At 40.2% G+C, this 22,762-nt stretch overlaps 2 protein-coding genes across 2 annotated transcripts; both read left to right on the plus strand.

The window, feature by feature from the left end:
* Positions 1–409: 409 nt before the first annotated feature.
* Positions 410–2,427, plus strand: LOC131649634 (uncharacterized). Its single transcript, XM_058919386.1, has 4 exons — positions 410–715; positions 797–1,906; positions 1,949–2,230; positions 2,389–2,427. The coding sequence occupies exons 1-4, from the start codon at positions 410–412 to the stop codon at positions 2,425–2,427; spliced, it is 1,737 nt and encodes a 578-aa protein (XP_058775369.1).
* Positions 2,428–2,731: 304 nt separating this feature from the next.
* LOC131649635 (uncharacterized) lies at positions 2,732–9,683 on the plus strand. The gene is made up of 2 exons (XM_058919387.1): positions 2,732–5,940; positions 6,212–9,683. Exons 1-2 carry the CDS (start codon positions 2,732–2,734, stop codon positions 9,681–9,683), a joined length of 6,681 nt encoding a protein of 2,226 aa, XP_058775370.1.
* The last annotated feature ends 13,079 nt before the right edge of the window (positions 9,684–22,762 follow it).

Below are 22,762 nucleotides of genomic sequence, written 5' to 3' on the forward strand. Positions count from 1 at the left end.
TGGCATGTATTTGCAACAATGATGGTGTTTCAGGAGAGTTGCTAACGCTGGAGACCTTTTGACCTACCTTGACCTAGATTCACCTGTGAGTGGGGTGGGATATTCATGACAGGTACCGTTGGTGACTATTCTATTCTGTTGGTGACTATGGTTCTCATGGGTTTGCGGTATCTATGCCAGATTTTTGGTCCTGCAACATCCAATCCTGTTCAGAAGAAACATACACTTCTCCTATGTGGGAAGGACCTTTCATTGCATCATAATCATCATAGCATGTTTAATTTCAAAAAAAAAAAAAAGAGAAAAAAAAAAAGAAAAAAAGAAAAAAAAAAAAGAAAAAAAGAAAAGAGATTAATATTCATATGCATGCCATTTTTCAGGTGTCCAAAGTCAACACTTCTCATCAAGAATGGCTAACAGTGTGACCGTCAACAAAAAGACTACGAAGCATACCTTCTCTTGCAGTTTCTACCGTGAGGATATAACACCTTTGGTTCGATTGGGCACCCGAGTTACTGGGCAAAATTTGGATGAATTCAGAAAGACTTATGGCCACATTCTGCTTATGTTAACTACTCGTATTGATGAGTGGAGTCTCTATACTCTTCTTCAGTTTTATGATTCTGAGCTGCGTTGCTTTACCTTTCAAGATTACCAATTAGCCCCTACCCTCGAAGAGTATGCACACATTCTTCAAATCAAAGTTCAACATAAGGTTCCTTTTGTGTGTGCACCCGAGAAGCCCAAAATGGATCGCATTGCTGGTGCTCTTTATTTGAGCATGAAGGACGTTAAGGATAACTGGAAGCCTAATGGTGGGACCTATGGATTCTATGTGAAATTTCTGATGAGGGAAGCTGAAACCCTTGCTGATAAGGAAAAGTGGAAAGAATTCAATGCTCTCCTGGCCGTCATGATCTATGGATTAGTGATGTTCCCGAATATTCCAAACTTTGTTGATCTCACTGCCATTTGTCTCTTCATGGATCAAAATCCTGTACCCACTCTGTTGGCCGACACTTATTATGCCATCCATTCTAGGTATGGAAAAAAGGGATCAGTTGGGGGTTGTTTGCCAATACTGTACGAATGGTTTTCTTCACATTTGCCTAAAAGCGGAGCATTTGTCACTACAAGAGATTCACAGAAGTGGCCCCAAAGGATTATGGGACTTACTGCTAATGATATTGTTTGGTATCACCTCCGAACGGACATCGAGCAAGTTATAACCAGATGTGGAAGTTTTGGCAATGTTCCTCTCATAGGGACAAAAGGAGTTATCAACTATAATCCGAAGCTAGCACTGCGCCAGTTGGGTTTTGCACTGAAGGACAAGCCTTTGGAAAAAGAGATATTTGAGTCCGTTTGTTTTGAAAAAGGGACCGATCCAGAAGGTTTGGAGAAAGTGAGGAGTGCGTGGAACAAAATTCATACAGAAGACCGAACTACCTTGGGGGGAAAGAATGCCATTGCTAAGAAAGCTTATACTGAATGGGTTGAAGAAAGAGTTAAGGAGCGTCTGTTGCCTTTCCCGAAGGTTAGCCCTCTCTATGAACAACCACCTGAGATTTTAACTGCCACTGTACCAGCTGAGGAGTACAACCAAGTACATGTGGAGAATATCAGGTTGCGAGAAAAAGGGGAAGACGCTAAAATAAAGTACTTCTTGGTGGATCAGAAAAGGGCTGAATTAGCACATGAGGTTAAAATGCTGAAAGGAGGATCTTCCAGGGTTCAAAAAAGGGCTAGAACTGAAAAGGGGGAAAGAGCTACCACTGTTCGTATTGAGGACCATCAAAGGGTTATAGAAGAAGCGGTAAAGAAAGCAGAAGAAAAGCTCAAGCAAGAGTACAGAGAAGATTTAAGGGCTCACAAGCTCAGAGTAGAGAAAGAGGCTAGGGCCGAGGTAAAGGGTTTGAAAAAGAAGCTTGAAGAGGAAACCACTCAGAGGGTAGCAATCAAAAAGAAGCTTGAAGAGGAAACCACTCAGAGGGTAGCAATCAAGAAGAAGCTTGAAGAGGAAATTACTCAAAGGTTAGCCGTGGAGACACAACTCAAAGGTAGTCATCTCCGTTCCGCTCGACTAACAGAAGAGAATGCAAAGCTCAGAAACCAGATAGCAGAAATGGAAAGTACATCTGAAAAGAATACCCTCCCTGATTGCAAAGGATGTGAGAGCTTGGTGGCCCACTGTGATATGTTAGATGGGCAGTTGTTTCGCAAAGATGTGGTGATTCAAAGTTTTGTCAAAGGAAGAGATCGAGAAGTGACTAAGAAGATGTTTGATGAAACTAAGAAGTGGAGCGACGAGCACTTTAAACAAGGAGGACCTTTGTTTTACACCAAGATGGATTAGTGTTTGAGCTTGTATTTCATGACCACCACCAGGCTTGTTGGATGGGGTCCTTTGTCTTTTCTGTTGTTTGAACTATCTTGTCAATGTATGGGTATGCCCAAACTCAAAAAGAGATTATTAATGAAATTTGAGTCTTTTTGTTTCCTCTTGATGCTTATCTTTTGTCACATTGTTAAACATTCTTGATTAATATTAAATATTTTGGATACTCTGAAAATGGCACCTCACATCATATGCACACATGCACCTCATGCACATCATGCACAAACAGGTACATCAGATGGTGTTCTTATCTGACTGATCAGGTTTTCTCTTTCAGCAATTGCACCTCCGCCTACACATCGCTACTACACAAGGGCTAATCACTCACTGCAAATGGATCAGTTAAGGGACGATCTTATCCAGATGAGAACTCAGGTTACTGCTCAAATGGCTCAGTTCATGGAAGTCATGCAAAACATGGCTGATCGCCAAGAAGAACTCAGAATCAGGATGGACACAGTTGCTCAGGTTGTTGCGGACCCCCCGCAAAGAAACCCTGCTGATATTCGTGTCAATGGTGAATCTGTGATCGGAGGACCCGGTGTAATTCCTCCTGCTGCTAATCAAGGTAATCCTTATGGGCCTCCCCAGCCCATTCCTGAAGGACAAACCACACAACAAATCAGAAGAGCTGCTGCCATCCCCGTGTTGGAAGAAGATCGACATGAGGATCTATTTCCTGAAAGTGAGTTGGGATTTCCACATGATGCTGGAAGGTTGTTCAGAGGACTGGAGGAAAGGATGAGGGCCATGGAAGGCCAAGGACTCGGTATGGACATTAATGACTTGGGTTTGGTTCCTGGTGTCCGTGTGCCGCCAAAATTCAAAGTGCCAGATTTTGAGAAGTACAAGGGGAATACTTGTCCCAAGACCCATGTCCGAGCTTACTACCGCAAGATGCATGTCTATTCCGACGATGAGGGGCTGTTGATGCATTTCTTCCAAGATAGCCTAACTGGGGCATCTTTGGAATGGTATATGAGGCTGGAAAGAGCTAGTATTCGAAGCTGGAGAGACTTGGTTGATGCCTTCATAAAGCAGTATCAATATAATGTTGACATGGCACCCAATCGCACTCAATTGCAGAATCTATCTCAGAAAGCTAATGAGTCCTTCAAAGAATACGCGCAAAAATGGCGCGAGTTGGCAGCCAGAGTTCAACCACCTATGTTGGAGAGAGAAATGATGGACCTGTTCACCAATACTTTGGAAGGTCAATACTATTCTGCTTGTTCTGCATCCTCGAGTTTTGCCGAGTTAGTCATGATCGGTGAGAGAATTGAAAGTGGAATCAAGGCTGGTAGAATTCAGAATCCGAGTGCTGCTAGTTCCTCCTCTGGGGTTGTGGGAAAGAAACCTTATAACGGGTTTGCCAAGAAAAGAGAGGGTGAGACGAGCGCTGCTTATTATGGTAAAGGCAAAAGCCAGGCTCATCAACAAGTGGCCGCCGTGACTATACCGAATGTTCCATTTCAGCAACATCAGCAACGAGGGTATACTCCGCGCCAGTATCAACCAAAGGCACCCGAGAGAACTTTTGACCCAATCCCGATGACATATGCACAAGTATTGCCATACCTCCTCGACTTGAAGTTGGTACAATTGAGAACTCTAGCAACTCCTGCTAAGTTGCCTCCTAACTGGGATGCTAATGCAAGGTGTGAATTCCATTCTGGAGCACCCGGGCATAACATTGAAAACTGTAAAGCATTGAAGTATCAGGTTCAAAATCTTCTCGACTCCAAGGCCATTGAGTTCACTCCTACTCCAGGGCCTAATGTTGTTCAAAATCCCATGCCCCCTCATGGGTCTCATGCTGCAAACGCCCTCGATTGTGTTGAAGATACTCGTTTGGTTAAGGACGTGACTGAGTTAGGCTCTCTGTTGCCTTTACTGAAAGTAGAATTATTGAGAATGGGTCTATGTGCTGGTTGTGGAGAATTGTGTAATGATTGCAGGGCCACTTCCTCAGTTTGTGACAAAGTGAAGAATGGTATTCAACAGTTGATAGGTAGTGGGTATCTACAGTTTGAGCGCATACGACGGCCCGAAGTATTTGAGAATGAAATTAATGTGGCATCCATTCCCTACACTCCTGCTAAAATCCCAATTCCTGCTAGAGCACCTCCTTTGGTTATTACATCACCTGGTCCCGTTCCGTATACTAGTGAGAAGGCAATCCCATGGAATTATGGCGGAGAAGTTTTCTACCAAGGGGCCAAGTATGAGATTAAAGCACCGGTTGAGAAAGAAGATGTTGATAATGTTGTTGGCATTGGAAGAATGACAAGAAGTGGTCGTATTTTCAACCCTCCACAGAGTACTCGCGATGACAATACAGAAGCTCAAGCTCAAGTAAAAGGGAAAGGAGTGACAGAAGATACTATAGACCAGGGGCAAAGTTCTAATTCTGAAGATACTATGGCCAAAGAGATGGAAGAGTTCCTAAAGATCATCAAGAAGAGTGAGTATAAAGTGGTTGACCAGCTGAGCCAAACTCAATCTAAGATCTCGATCTTACAGTTGCTCTTATGCTCCGAGACGCATCGAAATGCTTTATTGAGACTCCTAGGCACTGCCTTTGTCCCTCCTGAGATCTCAGTAAATCAGCTTGAAGGGGTTGTGTCTAATATCAATGCTGGAAACGGATTGGGATTCACTGATGCAGATTTGCCTTCTGAAGGTAGAAAACATAATAGAGCTTTGCACATATCTGTGGAGTGCAAGGGGACTATGTTATCTCGTGTTCTTGTTGATAATGGATCTTCTTTGAATGTGTTACCAAAGTCGTCTTTAATGAGGCTAGACTATTCTGGTGTTGAGATAAGGCCGAGCGAATTAACTGTGAGAGCCTTTGATGGCTCAAAGAGGTCGGTGTTTGGGGAGGTTGATTTACCAGTGATGATAGGTCCTCAACTCTTCACTATCACTTTCTTTGTGATGGATATCCACCCGGCCTACAGTTGTCTCCTGGGGCGTCCATGGATCCATGCTGCTGGGGCCGTGACTTCCACATTGCATCAGAAACTCAAATTCGCCACTCAAGGGAAGATAGTCACAATATGTGGGGAGGAAGAGCATGTGGTAAGCCATCTTGTGTCTTTCAAATATATTGATGTGGAAGGGGAGGTCCACGAAACACCTTGTCAAGCATTTGAGGCTGTCCAGACTATCAAGATCCCTTATGTTGAAAAGAAGAAGTTGGAGGCTCCTATGTCTTCACTAAAGGAAGCCAAAGCTGTGGTTGAATCTGGTCATCCTGAAGGATGGGGCCGAGTCTTGGATCTACCAATCAAGCAGGATAAGTGTGGGATTGGATATCAGTTGGGGCAGAGTTCTTCTGATGGGTCCTTCAAGAAGCCCGGAACCTTCGTTCCGATCAAGTTCTCTAGTGCTGGCATCGTCAAGGATCATATTTGCGCTACTGATGATGATATGGATAGTGATTATGACATTGAAGAATGGATCAAGCCGTGTGTCCCGGGACAGAAGCTTCTCAACTGGTCATCGGAGGACATCATCTCAATTGCTCTTGATCAAAAGTAATACTGTTTGTTTTTGTTTATCATGCAATAATTCCTGTGTTCTGCCCAAGACACAGTGAACATATGTAGGGCCTCATTTGTTGTTTTTCAATGTTAAAATCATTAATAAAAGGACGTTTTTGCATTCAAATATTTTGTTCCCTGTCTTTCATTTTTTTTACTTTTACATTTATAATTAATAAAAAAAATATATAATAAAAATGGCAACGTTTCTTATTCATCATCATCACTCCATTCTAAAATAAAGCATAAATCATAATCCATGCAGATCCATCGCTCCTCCAGATTCTGTTGATAACGCTCTTGCTATGCCTCGTTATGACTTTGACAACCCGATCTACGCCGCTGAAGAAGGGGATGAAGAAGATTGTGAATTGCCTGATGAGTTGGCCAGATTGTTGAAACAAGAAGAGAAAGTGATCGAGCCACATCAAGAGCCTATTGAGACGGTGAACCTTGGCACCGAAGAGACGAGAAGGGAGGTTAAAATAGGGGCTTCTTTGAATGAGAATGTGAAAGAAAAGTTGATCGGAATGTTGAAGGAGTATTCTGATATCTTCGCATGGTCTTACGAAGATATGCCTGGATTAGATACTGATATTGTTGTGCACAGGCTACCCCTTAAAGAAGGTTCTCCGCCCGTCAAACAGAAACTCAGGAGAACACGTCCTGATATGTCCAAGAAAATCCAAGAAGAGGTTCAGAAGCAGTTTGATGCAGGTTTTCTTGCTGTAACAGTTTATCCACCATGGGTCGCTAATATTGTACCTGTACCTAAGAAAGATGGGAAGGTACGAATGTGTGTCGACTATCGAGATCTGAATAGGGCGAGCCCGAAGGATGATTTCCCGCTTCCTCACATTGATGTATTGGTAGATAATACTGCTCAATTCTCAGTTTTCTCCTTCATGGACGGTTTTTCTGGTTACAATCAAATAAAGATGGCGCCCGAGGACATGGAAAAGACAACATTCATTACGCCTTGGGGCACCTTTTGTTACAAGGTCATGCCGTTTGGATTAAAGAATGCTGGGGCAACCTATCAAAGAGCTATGGTGACTTTGTTTCACGACATGATTCATAAAGAGATTGAGGTCTATGTGGACGACATGATTGCAAAGTCCCATACTGAAGAAGAGCACCTGGTTCATCTGAAGAAATTGTTTGAAAGGTTAAGAAAGTTCAGGTTAAGGTTGAATCCCAATAAATGCACCTTCGGAGTGAGATCAGGAAAGTTGCTTGGTTTCATCGTAAGTGAAAGGGGTATCGAGGTCGATCCCGCCAAGGTAAAAGCTATACAAGAGATGCCTGAGCCGAGAACTGAGAAACAGGTTCGTGGATTCTTGGGAAGGTTAAATTATATTGCAAGGTTCATCTCACACCTTACCGCCACGTGTGAACCTATCTTCAAGCTATTGAGAAAGAATCAGGCAATAAAGTGGGATGACAATTGTCAAAAGGCATTTGACAAGGTTAAAGAATATTTGCAAGAGCCTCCAATCCTCATGCCTCCAGTGGAAGGTAGACCTTTGATTATGTACCTGACGGTTCTCGAGAATTCAATGGGGTGTGTGCTGGGTCAGCATGACGAGTCTGGTCGAAAAGAGCACGCAATTTATTACCTTAGCAAAAAGTTTACCGATTGTGAATCAAGATACTCACTACTCGAGAAAACTTGCTGTGCTTTGGCATGGGCTGCTCGCCGACTGAGACAGTATATGTTGACTCACACCACTTTATTGATTTCAAAGATGGACCCAATCAAATATATATTTGAGAAACCGGCATTGACAGGGAGGATTGCCCGTTGGCAAATGATCTTGACAGAATATGACATACAATACACTACTCAGAAGGCCATTAAAAGTAGTGTAATTGCTGATTATCTTGCACATCAACCCGTGGACGATTACCAGTCTATGTACTTTGAGTTTCCCGATGAAGATATAATGTGCGTGGTAGAAACTTCCAAAAGTCAAGAGCAAGAGGAAGGACCCGAACCAGGGGCGCGATGGACGCTCGTGTTCGATGGTGCCTCTAATGCATTGGGTAATGGTATCGGGGCCGTGCTTACTTCTCCAACAGGTTTTCATATTCCATTTACGGCCAGGATTTGTTTTGATTGTACTAATAATGTGGCTGAATACGAGGCTTGCATATATGGTATTGAGGCGGCCATTGATTTGAGGATTAAAAATCTCGCAGTTTATGGAGATTCTGCTTTGGTGATTAGTCAGATCAACGGAGATTGGGAAACACGCCACCCCAACTTGATTCCCTATAGAGAACATGTGGTGAAATTGGCTCAATACTTTGATGAGATCACCTTCGATCACATCCCTCGAGAGGAAAATCACTTGGCTGATGCTTTGGCCACTTTAGCATCCATGTTCAAAGTCAAATGGGACAACGAAGCGCCGTCAATTGTGATCAAAAGGTTGGACGAACCTGCATTCTGTGGCGTCATTGATAAGGTGCCTGATGAGAAACCATGGTTTTATGACATTAAGAAATTTCTGGAGACCCAAGAGTATCCTGAGGGTGCTTCCCTCACAGATAGGAAAACTCTGAAGAGACTATCCGCCAAGTTCTTCATTGCTGGAGGTGTGTTGTACAAAAGGAACTTCGATTCTGTGTTGCTCAGATGCGTGGATAGACACGAAGCAGCAAAGATCATGCAAGAGGTGCATGAAGGATCCTTTGGTACACATGCTAGTGGACATACCATGGCTAGGAAAATATTGAGAGCAGGTTATTATTGGTCTACCTTGGAACATGATTGTTTCAACCATGTGGTGGTATGTTACAAATGTCAAGTGTATGCAGATAAGGTTCATATACCTCCGGTTCCTCTGAATGTGTTGACATCCCCTTGGCCGTTTGCTATGTGGGGCATCGATATGATTGGGGAAATTAAGCCCACCGCCTCTAACGGACATCGCTTCATCCTTGTTGCTATTGACTACTTCACCAAGTGGGTTGAAGCTGCGTCTTATGCAAATGTCTCCAAGCAAGTAGTGACTCGCTTCATCAAGCACCATATAATTTGTCGTTATGGGGTTCCTGAAAGAATTATCACTGATAATGGATCCAACCTCAATAACAAGATGATGAAGGAATTATGCGAGAATTTCAAGATTACGCATCATAACTCCTCCCCGTATCGGCCAAAGATGAATGGCGCAGTTGAGGCGGCCAATAAAAACATCAAGAAGATTGTGCAAAAGATGGTGGTCACTTATAAGGATTGGCATGAGATGTTGCCCTTTGCTTTACATGGTTATCGTACCTCGGTGCGTACTTCTACCGGGGCAACTCCCTTCTCGTTAGTATATGGCATGGAAGCGATTCTTCCGGTCGAGGTTGAGATACCTTCATTAAGGGTATTGACAGATGTGAAGCTCAGTGAAGCTGATTGGGTCCAGACCAGATTTGATCAACTGAACCTTATTGATGAAAAGAGACTAGCAGCCATATGCCACGGGCAAGCCTATCAAAAGAAGATGAAGAGAGCCTTCGACAAGAAGATTCGACCCCGACACTTTCAGGTCGGTGACCTTGTGCTCAAGAAGATCCTTCCTATTCACAACGATCCAAGGGGAAAGTGGACTCCGAATTACGAAGGGCCTTATGTTGTAAAGAAAGTCTTCTCAGGTGGCGCCATGATCCTCTCAACTATGGATGGCGAAGACTTCCCACTTCCCGTGAACGCCGACGCAGTTAAAAAATACTTCGCATAAACCTGATCAAAAATAAAAAATAAAAGAAAAGGAAAAGATCAGGAAAAAGAATGAAAAAGAAATAAAGTACACCCGCTAAGTTGAAAACCCGAAAGGGCGACTTAGGCAAAAAAGGGGTCCCGGTGGATTGAAAACCCGAAAGGGCGATCCAGGCAAAAGAGGGACAAAAAGCGAATGACTGCGTCGTGCATTGGATCTCTGGGCATAACTAGTCAGCACAATTGAAGGCCTCAGAAGGGTAAAGGACCAATTCATTCATCCATTTTGGAAGGCAAAGCAGAAGGAATGTCGAAGATCTGCGAGGCATAGCAAGATTGGAACCCAATGGAATTTTTTCTTACGTTGCCATGTTTGTAAATCCTATTTGTTTTCCTTTTTGGTGGCCACCTCCTTAAGGAGCCGCTTCCTGGTGTACTCGCCTATGTTAGGCATTCCTTTTCATTAATAAAAAGATATTTCACTCAAAATTCCTACATTGTTTTATTTTTACTGTTTTGTTTACAAAAGCGTCCAATTATTTTGGTAAACATTGCATTTCTAACATCGAAGTCCTACAAAAGGAACATGAGCTAAAACAAATAGAATTGCTTAAAGATTTTGAGTACTTGGGATGGTGGACGAGGTAGAGCCATCATACCTGGGGCATATTTGCTTGATTTGTTTTGCAGGAATCTCCAATCATTCAGCATGGTCAGATGCCAGTACTTGCGCTTCAAGAAAGATCAATCATGCATCTCTTCTGAGATAGAGCCGAAAGTTTTCCCCTTATGCAGATGCCAGAGTTTATTTCTCTGGGAGTTCTCATTTAAGAGTTGAGTGCTATGCAATGCTGATTAGGGTCCCTTGGTCTTTGACGAGTATATGGGAGTTCAGAAGGGGAGGTGCAATCTCCAGATTATCAAGCTAGGTGACATCCATGTCTCTCAAGAGTTATATCAGGACCTTTCTCAGGATGCCCTTGGGCGCAAGGCATCCCCAGGCAGAAGTCACATACCAAGATTGACTAAGGAACCATCTGGTGGCCTCATCAGGTCGAGAAAGTCAAAAAGAATCCCCACAGAGTTCATCAGACAAAAGACTTTCTCCGGTGTTCACACGAATGCCTTTATTTGGCACTTTGCATATAGTAATCATTGCATTCACATTGCATCCAAAAAAGCGTAGCATTTCCATGAACATGGAGCATTACGCCATGAAAAAATTCAAACATGCATCAATGCATAAGCCAAGTTTGTATGTGCTCCAAAGGCACAAGATAATGCATTCCCAGAAGAAGTCTTGTCCTCTTCCTCCAAGGTGGATTGAATGCAAAGTTAGTCCTCGTTAAGATCGTGTTTCATTGGTCAGATTTCCACTTGCCTTTTTTCAAAGTCTAACTAAGGTTAGCACCTCCTTTTTCCAAAGTCTAATTAAGGTTAGCACCTCCTTTTTCTACAGTCTAACTTAGGTTAGCACCTCCTTTTTCTAAAGTCTAACTAAGGTTAGCACCTCCTTTTTCTAAAGTCTAACTAAGGTTAGCAATTTGGTTGAGTCGTCTAAGGATGGTTCTTCCTTGTGGAGTCACGCTACGGTTGTGTCTTCTTTTCTAAAGTCTAGCTAAGGTTAGCAATTTGGCTGAGTCGTCTAAGGATGGTTCTTCCTTGTGGAGTCACGCTACGGTTGTGTCTTCTTTTCAAAGTCTAACTAAGGTTAGCAATTTGGTTGAGTCGTCTAAGGATGGTTCTTCCTTGTGGAGTCACGCTACGGTTGTGTCTTCCTTTCAAAGTCTAACTAAGGTTAGCAATTTGGTTGAGTCGTCTAAGGATGGTTCTTCCTTGTGGAGTCACGCTACGGTGGTGTCGCCTCTTCTTTAAGTCTAACTACGGTTAGCACTCTCTTTTTCAAGTCTATCTCAGGATAGCAATCTTTTCAAAGTCTAACTAAGGGTAGCAACTTGTCTGGTCCACCTTTGATATTATTCAACACCTTTGCTTTACCACAGAATGCAAATTTTGATGGTACTTTTGGGTATTCAATCCACTTTCACCTCTCATGTCTAGAACTTGTGTCGTTCGTACATTCAGGTCCAAACAGATTGAATAGGGGCAGCTGTTGCACCCCAAAATTTGCCCACTTATTTATTCTCCAATCAGTCCTCACTTCACATTCATGTGCATACTTCATCTAGGCCATTCATCCATTACATTCATCCGTATCATGGTTACCATTCAGAATTGATAAGAAAAGAACTCCTGAAGAAGAAAGGCCTGTTCAGAAGTAAAAGAAGATTTGAAGTCTGATTACATGGTATCAGCCCCAGTGAATTCATCCTGAAGTTAGGGTTTCACAAGCTTCAACTCAAGGTTTTGATTGAAGAATATAAGCTTGAAGTTCATCTGGTCTCCCTAAATCAAAGTTTTGACCAAAGCCAATGCAGTTGACTTTTTGGTCGACGTTTAATCATGAGATGAGTTTGAGTATGAAAGGTGGTTGTTTCGAAGAAATATTCACTGGAGTTCTTTGGTTGAAAATTGATTGAGAATTGGATCAGAAGCTGATTAATCGGGAAATTCACCTGAAATTGGAAAGAATCAGAAAAGTTGACTTTTTGGTCAAAGTCAAAGCCAACTGTCAACTGTTGACTATTGGTAGAAAAATCGGTCAAAGAAAAGTCAAAGAAATAAATAAAATCAAGAGATAGCCAAAACTTTCCAAATGTGGAAAGTAGTTAAAATGTGAAGATGTCAAAAATGGAAAGGAAATGACTTAGAAATTTTTTGGATGAATTTCAAATTGGCTGGGCATTCAACTTCAAGCTCATTTATCACACGGATACAAGCCTCAATTCAAAACAAGCTCAAGATAAAAATGGCTCCTCTCATGGCACAGAATAACTTTGTAGTTGAAAGTTTTCTAGATTGAAGCATGGTTTAAAAGATACAGAGCTATGAAGTTGAGAAATTATAATTCGTGCAAGTCAGATGCTGGGGCAAATTCTGGGCATAGCGCATGCAATATATCAAACAGGTGGTGTGCTTACTTTGAGATTGATTTCAAAAAAATATAAAGGTCCATCAGGTACAAATTGGGTATGCATCTCTTCTACTCCATGTCCTCTATCCATTGAAACAAGAGTCGAGCAAATTGAGTAGTTATTGAGTTATGTATGGGGCTTTAAAGTCATGATCCCACCAAGTCATGTTCTAGCCAAGGCAGGGACACAAATCCAAGGCAAGCATTAGGAATTCTGTCAAGCACGTGGCGGGTCGTTTTCAAAGTCAATTGTAGAGAGGTATAAGCATCATATGAGAGAAAGTCCAACACAATCCTCTTCTCCTCCATGCCCTTTATCCATTAAAACCGGAATCAAGCATAATGGATGCGTGTGCAATCATTCATGAGGCATTAAAGTCATGCCTTAATCTAGTCACGTTTTACCAAGGGCCTGAGGCCGGTTCAAGACACGCGCGTGTAACGCTCCTGCAGTGGTGACACCATGAGCTTAAAGGCATTTTTATCATCTTTCCAAGCATTGTTATGAGAAGTTCCAAACATCAAAGCCATTCAATTCCACGTGCTCTTCACAATGACCTTAATTTTGAATCAAATAGTGAACTGTAGCAAAAACTGTGTACATGTGAAGTTAGTGTTTCAAGCATGTTCATTTAGCAAGGCATGCAGCATATACATTACTTCAAGATACACGTGCCAGCTCACGTATGCATGAAAGAGAACAAGGGCCATACTTCAAATAGAAAAGGACTTGTCTGCTAAAAACAATAGACTTGCACTCTAAGTTTGAAAAGAGAATAGAAAAGCTACCCTACATGCTTCACACCACAACACCATACACACTCACAACCTCATATAAAAGCAAAACTCTTCACACAGCAACAAGGACGCGCTTCATTTTTTCCTTTTTTCAGTTTTCACATTCTCTTTTCTCCCTCATCTTCTTCTCACTCTCTCTCTTTGAAAGAAAAGGAGTTCGTTACGACTCCATAACAAACTTCTTCATCAACCATCATCCTCCATTAATCTTCATATTCTTCATCAACCTCCACCTCCACCATCTTCATCAACCCCAACAACTCTCACAAACTTCCACCCATATCTTCAACACTTCAAGGAACTTCATCACCATCATCCTACTACAAGTTCCAAGAACCATTGCATACTGAGTTTATTTCTCAGTGGAAGACTTACACAGCAAGAGGCCATTGTTGACACCAGCATCATCTTCAAAGAACAAAGGAAACAACCGGATTCTTCTACAAATCTTGATTAAGACCTTTCCAAGTAAGATTCTTTTTTCCCTTGCATTAGAAGCATGTATAGGCCTGGAACCCGTCATCAGGGATTGGGTTAGGACCATTAGACCGCCATGTTTTCGTCGTATGTGTTGCATATTGTGTATGGAATTGTTTTCATCGAACATGAATTCGGTTTGCGTGATATAGTTCTCGTATGAATGTATGAGTTGCGTATTTGAGTTCCTTGTAGCATGAGGAGTATTTTGGTACCACTTTTGTGTGCATTAGTGGAACTTGTGAATGTTAGGGTTCACTTGATGCCTTCGGTTTGCATGATAGAGAGCGAATTAGGAAAATCTAACACCGGATCTGTGATCTACACGAGAAAATGAGTGGAAAGGTGTCTCCTTTATAAATTTCTGGGCGTTTTTCTTGACCTCCGCCGTGGGAGCTGCCGGAGAAGACGATCGGAGGTCTCTCCGGCGCCGGCGCCTGTTTGTTAGCATGTCCTCTTCCTGATTCTTGCGTGGCACGCTGGGATTGGGTGAACCTTCCCACTTTCTTGCTATTTCGTCTTTTTCCATATGATTAGAAGAGGATGTGTGAGCACAGGATTGGCTGATTTAGAATTTTGTCTTTTAGCAACTTAAGCTAAGTGTGACCAATTGATACTGAGTTTATTCACGCTTCCATGTCACGTTTATTTCACAAATAATAAAAAACACCCTTGCTGATAATAGAAATGAATAAAAGGAATAAAATGAGGACTGGGCCCAGGCGCAATGCTCCTTACACCCCCCCTGAAGCTGGGCCCAAGTGCGTTAGTAGTTAGAATCAGTTCCTTTTTAATTTACTAACACACCCCCTGGCTGACAGATTTTAAGAATTATTAGAATTTGTTCCTTCTTTAATTTTTGACTCGTAATTCAATTTCCAGTGAAATGAAAAATCAATAAAAATACGTTTTAAATAAAATCAAGGGTGTACATAATTTTAGTATTTTTTGTAGATTTTTAGAAATTAGTTTGCTATTTTTAGTAAATCATTTTGCTTTGGTATGTTCATGTTTCTTTTGGTTTTGATAGATTTTGCAAATTAATTTCGTTTAATACCTTAGGATTAGATTTTAATCACCAATTTTTGTATGGTTACTTTAGACTAATCCATGATATTGTGTGTAAAAAATGAATTCCTTATTCTTTGTTTTGATTGGTATTTGGTTAGTTTCGTTTAACTCGATTAACATGCGTTTCTAATGGATAATTGTGACGTTTGTGCCCTCAAATTGAAATGCATTCATGCAATAATGTTGGTTCCTTTTTGTACATATAAATAGGGATGTTTAGAGGTCCTAGGACCTGTAGTTGAATTTTTTTAAGTCATGTTTTCTCATTTTACTTGATTTTTCTTTCTCACTTGTAGATAACTCACCTTTGGCTAACGATTGCACCATAACTTGTCCGAACGACCTATAATTTTGTGTGAAACTTCTTGACTTGTTTTGTGATTGCTTAGACACCTTTTAGAGGTCATTAGCTACTAACTTCCATCATTTGATTGCATCTTTCTAACTTCACTCCTAATTTGAATTCTATTAACTAGTTTTGACCTAGTTTGGTATAGTTTTGTTAGAACTTTGTTTGTTTCAAGTTAATTGACTAACATAGATTGGTATAAGGTCTTGGACCTATAAATGAACTAATTGCTACTGACTTTAAGCTTTGTTCATGTTTTCATTTGCTTTTTGTTTTGATTAATGGATGTTTGTTCGCTAATTGTTAAGTGACGATTTATGCGATACTTTGGTAACTCTTTGTGAATCTTTTCGTGTGATGCCATGGTGCTTTTGTGTTTGATTTAGGACACTTATTTCCTTGGTTTGCTACTGCCCTAGGGCTTTCTTCTCTCATTTTCATGCTTTTCCTCTTCTTTCACACTTTGATTGTTATTAGTTTAAGAGGCGACGATTGTTTGTTATTCCTCCATCTTTTGTGGATTGTTTTCTCTTGGGATTCATTATGTGTAGTCTCTCTTAGGAGTAGACTTGGTTAGGGACTTCATTAAGTCACCTACCTTGCTTGTTGCTTTTCTTAACTCTTACCATATGCTTACCATGTTCCCTTAGGGCGGTGGCTTCAATCTTCATTAAGATTAGTCACATAGAACAACTTAGGTTGTAGTCTATGCATGATAACATAGGTAGAGATCCCTTATCCTTGACCTTAGGGCCATTTGTAGATTAGAATAACTTAGATTAGAGAATAGGCTAGTTCCCTTTTGTTCATTCTTTTTCCTTTTCAACTTTAAAACATTAATAAATAAAGAGGCGAATCACATTAAGAAAGTGATAGAGAAATGAGTGGGATTCATTCCCTAATCTGTTTTTCAATCACTTAGTGGCATAGAAATGAGTGGGATTCATTCCCTAATCTGTTTCTCGGTCACTACATAATGGGAGAGAAATGAGTGGGATTTATTCCCTAATCTGTTTCTCAAACATTAGTTAATGGGATAGAAATGAGTGGGATTCATTCCCTAATCTGTTTCTTGAACATTATATAATGGGATAGAAGTGAGTGGGATTCATTCCCTAATCTGCTTCTCGATCATTATACATTTTTATGTGATTCTAATCGCAAAGTAAATCCCCTTAAAAAATACCCAACCAAAAACATTTAAAACATTTAATAAAGGCTCGAATTAAAACAAAGTAACGAAGTGGTGCGAAACCTTGTATTGGGTTTTGTTCATCATGTAGTTACATAAAAAACACAAACCCAAGTTCATTCTTTTGCCTTGTTAGGCGCCTAAGAACAAGTTAAGTCCTTTCCAAAACTAGGCGTATAAGTCTCCAAAGGTCGAGCATCGTGGATTGTGACCTTAACCGCTGTTCAACTAAAAAACACAAAACAAATGGAAACTATGGAGCCGAACTACGGTCGTTCTGATTCCTGAAAAGGATACGTAGGCATTGGGTCGCGGGGCCTAAGCGAACACACTTGTAAATAATTCCTTCTTTTCCCCGTATTTCTTTTGCATGCATTCGCATTTAGGTTTAGACATAGTATACACCCTTTAGATAGAAACAAACATAGGTGGATACCATCGAGTACGATGGGCGTGAGGGGTGCTAACACCTTCCCCTTGCGTAACCGACTCCCGTGCCCTGTTCTCTGGTCGAAAGACCTTGTTCTTGTTCCGAGTTAGGTTTCTGATATTCCTTTCCCGCGATGGGATGAATATATTAGTGGCGACTCTGATTCCATTTTTCGCGGTAGCGACACTGATCACACCATTAAGCAGTCATATGGTATAGCTGAAGATGTATTAGTAGAGATCGGTAAGTTTATCTTTCCAGTTGATTTCCACATCATGGACATTCCCGAAGATGAAGAAACTCCTATCCTTCTCGGTCGACCATTTTTGCTTACTAGTCGCTGCAATTTTGATATTGAGAAAGGGACACTGACGGTAAAGTCATTTGATGAAGAGGTAACATTGAAGGTGTTGGAAGTCAATAAGCATAGTGCAGATGGAAATAATAAACTTTCGGTTGGCACAATTAAAACTGAAGGAGAGAGCAAAGGTCCAAAACCTCTCATAGAAAAAGTCTCAAGCATAGTCTGTGAGGTGACTTTAACGCATGCATCTGTCATAATTCCTAAGTTCATTCAAAAAGTTAAGAAGAAGAAGAAAGAGGAAAATCAAGGTGAGGAGATGAAGGTGGGTAATGATTTGAAGAGAAAAGTGGTCCATGCTTTTCGTCTTCCTGAGTTCGGGGTTGCGGAGGTGACAAGCAACCAGGTTTGGAGGAGGAAGTACCCTCCCTAATAAAGGATAATGGACCGTCGAGCCATGCGACGTTAAACGAAGCGCTTCGTGGGAGGCAACCCACGGGATTTCTTTTTAATAAGTTTTATGTGTTTTTGCATTTTATTATGTAGGTACAAACAGTGTGTCTCTTGCGAAACGAGAAACGAGTTGAGAAAACAATTCAATTTGGAGGAATTCAGGGGTCTGACACGGGCACCCGTGTCCTGTGACACGGCCGTGTCACAAACCCTGGAGGATTTTATTTTTGAAACTCTTTTTTGGAAGGAAGGCAGAGTCCTGACACGGCCACCCGTGTCACGTGACACGGTCGTGTCAGGCAGGGGCGCTGATTTTTGGTGAAATTTCATTTTCTTTGTGGTGGGCCCCCTATCAACCCTCCACCTCCGCCTCAGTGAGCACTGTAAGTCTCCCTTATGCTTGCTTATACATTGAGGACAATGTTAAGTCCAAGTGTGGGGGATGTTCTTTCGTTTTAAGTTATTTTATGTTATTTCTGTTTTTGTTATTTCCTTATTTTATGTGTGTTTTGAGTTTTCTGTGCACCAGGATGAATGTGATTCCAGAGGAAAGTATCATGGGAATTAAGGTGAAAAAGGGAAAAGACGCATCTTAAATTGGCATCCGGGACACCTGTGAAAGTTGGCACAACTGGAGAAAAATGCTAGACGCAACTTGATGGTGCCAAGTGAATGAGTTTAGAGCAACCCGAACCGGACATGAAGTTGTACAAAATGGAGACCATTTTTGAACCTGTATGCAATGCCAAACCTGTGAGGATATATAAAGCCAAACACTTCAATTCATCATGAGAGAGCATCGGGTATGGCATCATCACTCTAATTTTGCATTTGTTCTTCATATAGTACACACATCGATCACACACACTGAGGCATTTATTTTTTTTTCTCTTTAACCCTGAGCCTTTCGCACCCAACCTTGTTGTTTATCATCCTTTGTAACCATCTTAAACCATCATCCATGTTTTCTTTTTCGTATTCACAATCCCTTTTGTTTCCTTTATTTTTGGTGTTAACTATAAGTCCGAGTCCGATAGAAAAAGTTAAGTTTGGGGTAACCAAGTCCGGTGACAAAAGAATGAGGCAAGTGTGAAAAAGAAAAGAAAAAAAAAGAACACATGAAAAGAGATGTGTTGTGAAAAAAAAAAAGATAAAAAAATGATTTCGATACACACTTGCCATCATGTAAAGAAGTTAAGAGTCCGGAAAGCGAAAAAGCGCTAAACACCCCAAACATGATGTAATGTGCAAAAAGATATCGGACTAATTAGTTAATACCGAACCATAAACCATAGTACCTACTTTCTTTGTTTATCCTACCTACCCCAAGCCCCGTTACAACCCATAAGTCCTCTAAAAGTGTGTGTTGTTGATATTGAGGAAGTATGTTAGAATGTTTACAAAATAAAGAGTAGATATGTATGCCTTGATGAGCGAGTGAAACACTTAACCCCGAGAGAAGTTGTGAGAGTGTGATTGAGCTTGCAGGTAAAAGAATGAGTCAAAATTGAAGTACAACGGAAAAGTTCGGGGAGGGGGATCAAACACTTTGACACGAAGTAATTATCAAGTGTGGAAGCATCAGTTGTGTTGTGGAGAATAAGAAAAATTCATAGGTGTCCTCTTGTTTTCTCGTCCATCACTTGAGGACAAGTAATGAGCTAAGTTTGGGGTTGTGATCGGCCACCAATTTCACCTTGTTCCTATGTTCGAATCAATGGAAAAGCACTTCATTCGGTGGTATTTTAAGTCGTTTTAGTCTAGTTCTTAATTAGTTTTGTTTACCTTTGTATTTGAATTTGGTGTGTTACTTTTTCTAGTTTTTGTTGTTTTTCCATTGCTTTTGATCTTGTGTTGGTAGTGTTTTAAGTTATGCAGATACAGGGCATGATTCGAGACAAGAAAAAGTGAATTTTGGTGAGACAGAGATGTGACACGGCCACCCGTGTCATGGGACACGGCCGTGTCAGACTTGCTGAAGAGAAGAACTTGAAAATATGAAAACCAAGAAGACAGAGTTGTGACACTGCCACCCGTGTCCCATGACACGGCCGTGTCAGACATGCTGAAGAGAAAAAGTTGAGAAATCTTGGAACCAAGAAGTCAGGGGTCTGACACGGCCACCCGTGTCCCATGACACGGCCGTGTCAGACATGTGCGCAGAAAAATTCTGATTTTTAACTTATGAAATCTGTCACTTAAGTAAGGGTATGATGGACTTTTCGTATGAGAATATTTGCTGTGAGGTATTTAGTCACTGTTTGGAAAGAAGAAAATCATTTTTTGACGGTGGGAGAACGTGAAAATAGAGATTGAGAGCACTAGGGCTTGGAGCGAAGAAATCTTCAAGAGCATCCGCGATTGAAGATCAATTCCGATTCAACCAATTGTAATGTCTTCATCTTTAATCATTGTTATCTTGATAATTGCCATGAGTAGCTAAGCTCTTAACTTGTTAGGATTGATGTCCCTGGATCATGTGATGTAATGAATATTATTTACCGTTAATTTTCGGATTATCTTTATGAAATTCATTTTATGATTAAAAGTTCTTATTGCTTCAATATATTGGAAAATATATGTGTTGATTTACGGTTGGGGTTTTGTCGGAAAACTACCTCAAGGCATTTTTAATCATAACGCTATAATTAAGAATCACTTAGGAATAAGGGTTTGATGCGTAGCGATCAAATTATCTGGATTATGTCTTTTAGAATCTTGAGATATAATTATCTTGTTAAGGAATTAAGAGAGGGTTTTTGTCTCAAGAGGTTTTCACTAAGGAATTAGGGAAATCAATGTTCGGTGTCGATAGTTGAGAATTTCTAAAGTAAATCTGTTAATCGGTAGTTATTTCATTACAGAGCAATTCATACATCCATCCTAACTAGTTTCATACTCTTTCATTAGTCAAAACATTTAAGCACGTTATTCTATTTAAGCTGTTGTTTCAATTAAATAACCAAATTCAAACACCCCGATGACTTTTTATTCCATTGCACTATTCTTAAACGTATAATTCCTACGCAGTCCGCGAGTTCGATACTTGGGAAAATTAATCCACTTATTACTACATCGGTAAAAATAGTACACTTGCTATTTTACCGGTCAACCATATCCCTATTGAATCAACTTACCAAGAAGACCGGAATATTTGCATGGACAGAATAATGTGAAAAGAGCTTCCAATTTATGAAAGGAAAATTGACTACCTCTCAGGTCCTTATTTTGCCACAAATAAGGGAAACGCATGAAGTTTATTCTAATGCTTCTTATCAAGGTTTGGGTTGTGTTCTAATGCATCATAAGCATGTGGGAGGCCTATGCTTCAAGGCAACTGAAGGTACACAACAAGAACTACCACACACATGACTTGGAGCTTGCTGCTATTGTCTTTGCATTAAAAAGATGGAGGCATTATTTGTATGGTTATAATTATGAGGTGTTCAATGATCATAAGATTTTAAAGTACTTATTTGATCATAAAGAGTTAAATATACGACAGAGAAGGTGGATGGAAGTTTCAAAATTGATTTATGTGTTTCTTGATGCGTGATCATGGAAAGAATTATTTTTAAAATAAAAATAATAATAATATTATCATGTCGTAATAAATCGGTCATGGTGCATTTTGAGTTTATTTATTTATTTATTTTCAATTGAATTAGAAACGCGATGATTTTTTGCTTAGGAAGTTTGGATTGATTAATTTTTAAAATCTTTTATTTTTGTTTAAACAAGTTTATTTTAATATTTAATTAGTAATGCCTTGGATTAAAATTTGTAGCTTACATGAACAAACATGAATCAACCGTTAGGCTTCAAGGACCCGATAAATCTTCATCATGTGTGTCTTCTACGTAAATTTTATATGGGCTCAAACAAGCTTCTCTAGCTTGGTACGAGTGTTTTACTAATTATGTTTCATCTATTGATTTCTCTCAAAGCAATTGCGATCACTTCTTTTTCATCTATCAGAAACACACACATATGGCCTACAACTTATTATATGTTAATTATATTATTCTTACTACTTTTTCTGATACTCTGAGACAATCTATCGTTTCACTCCTCAATTAAGAATTTGCTATGAAAGGTTTGAGACCCTTGAACTTCTTTTTGGGTATTATCGACACTTGCCATCCAAAAGGTCTATTTCTCTCACAAAAGAATTATGCAGAAGAAATTCTTGTGCGTGCTGGAACGTCATCATGCAAACCATGTATTACAGTCTTGCAAGTACTCTTCAGTATCTCACTTTTACTTGACTAGACATTTCCTATGCAGTACAACATATTCTTCTCTTCATGCACAACCCCATAAAAGCCCAAATGAATGCTCTAAAATGTATTTTGTGATATATTTAGGGTATGCAACAATATGGTTTGGATATTTATCCCTCATATATTGCCTCCTTAATCTCTTATACCAGACGTTCTACCTTTAGTTATTAGGTGTTTCTTGGTGATAGCTTACTTTCTTGGTCGTCCAAAATGCAACATACGTTATCTCACTCTAGTGCCAAAATAGAATACCACGACATCACCAACGTGATGTCTGAATTATATGTTGGTTACACAATCTTCCTCTCGAATTACATTCTCTCATTCACAAGGCCACATTGATCTAGTGTGACAACGTCAGAGCGATATATCTCTTTGTAACTTCACCCAACATAGGAGAACGAAACACATCGAAATCGATACTCATTTAGTTTTAAAAAAGTAGCTTGCAATCATGTTAATGTTTTTTATGTCCCCTCACGATAGAAAATTGCAAATATTTTTATCAAAAGTCTTTCTCTAATATTATTTTAGGACTTCAGTGACAATCTCAGCTTCAATTAACCTCATGTGTCGACAGGGCAGGCCCAAACAAATTAAAGACCCTGTTCTAATTTTTATAATAAACCGCTAACTAAATAAAATATAAATTATTCTAATTCTTTATTAAGAAAAATAAATATTATAAATATAATAGTTTTATTAGTTCGTAA

Source organism: Vicia villosa, linkage group LG2, assembly GCF_029867415.1.
Source record: "Vicia villosa cultivar HV-30 ecotype Madison, WI linkage group LG2, Vvil1.0, whole genome shotgun sequence".
Lineage (NCBI taxonomy): Eukaryota > Viridiplantae > Streptophyta > Magnoliopsida > Fabales > Fabaceae > Vicia > Vicia villosa.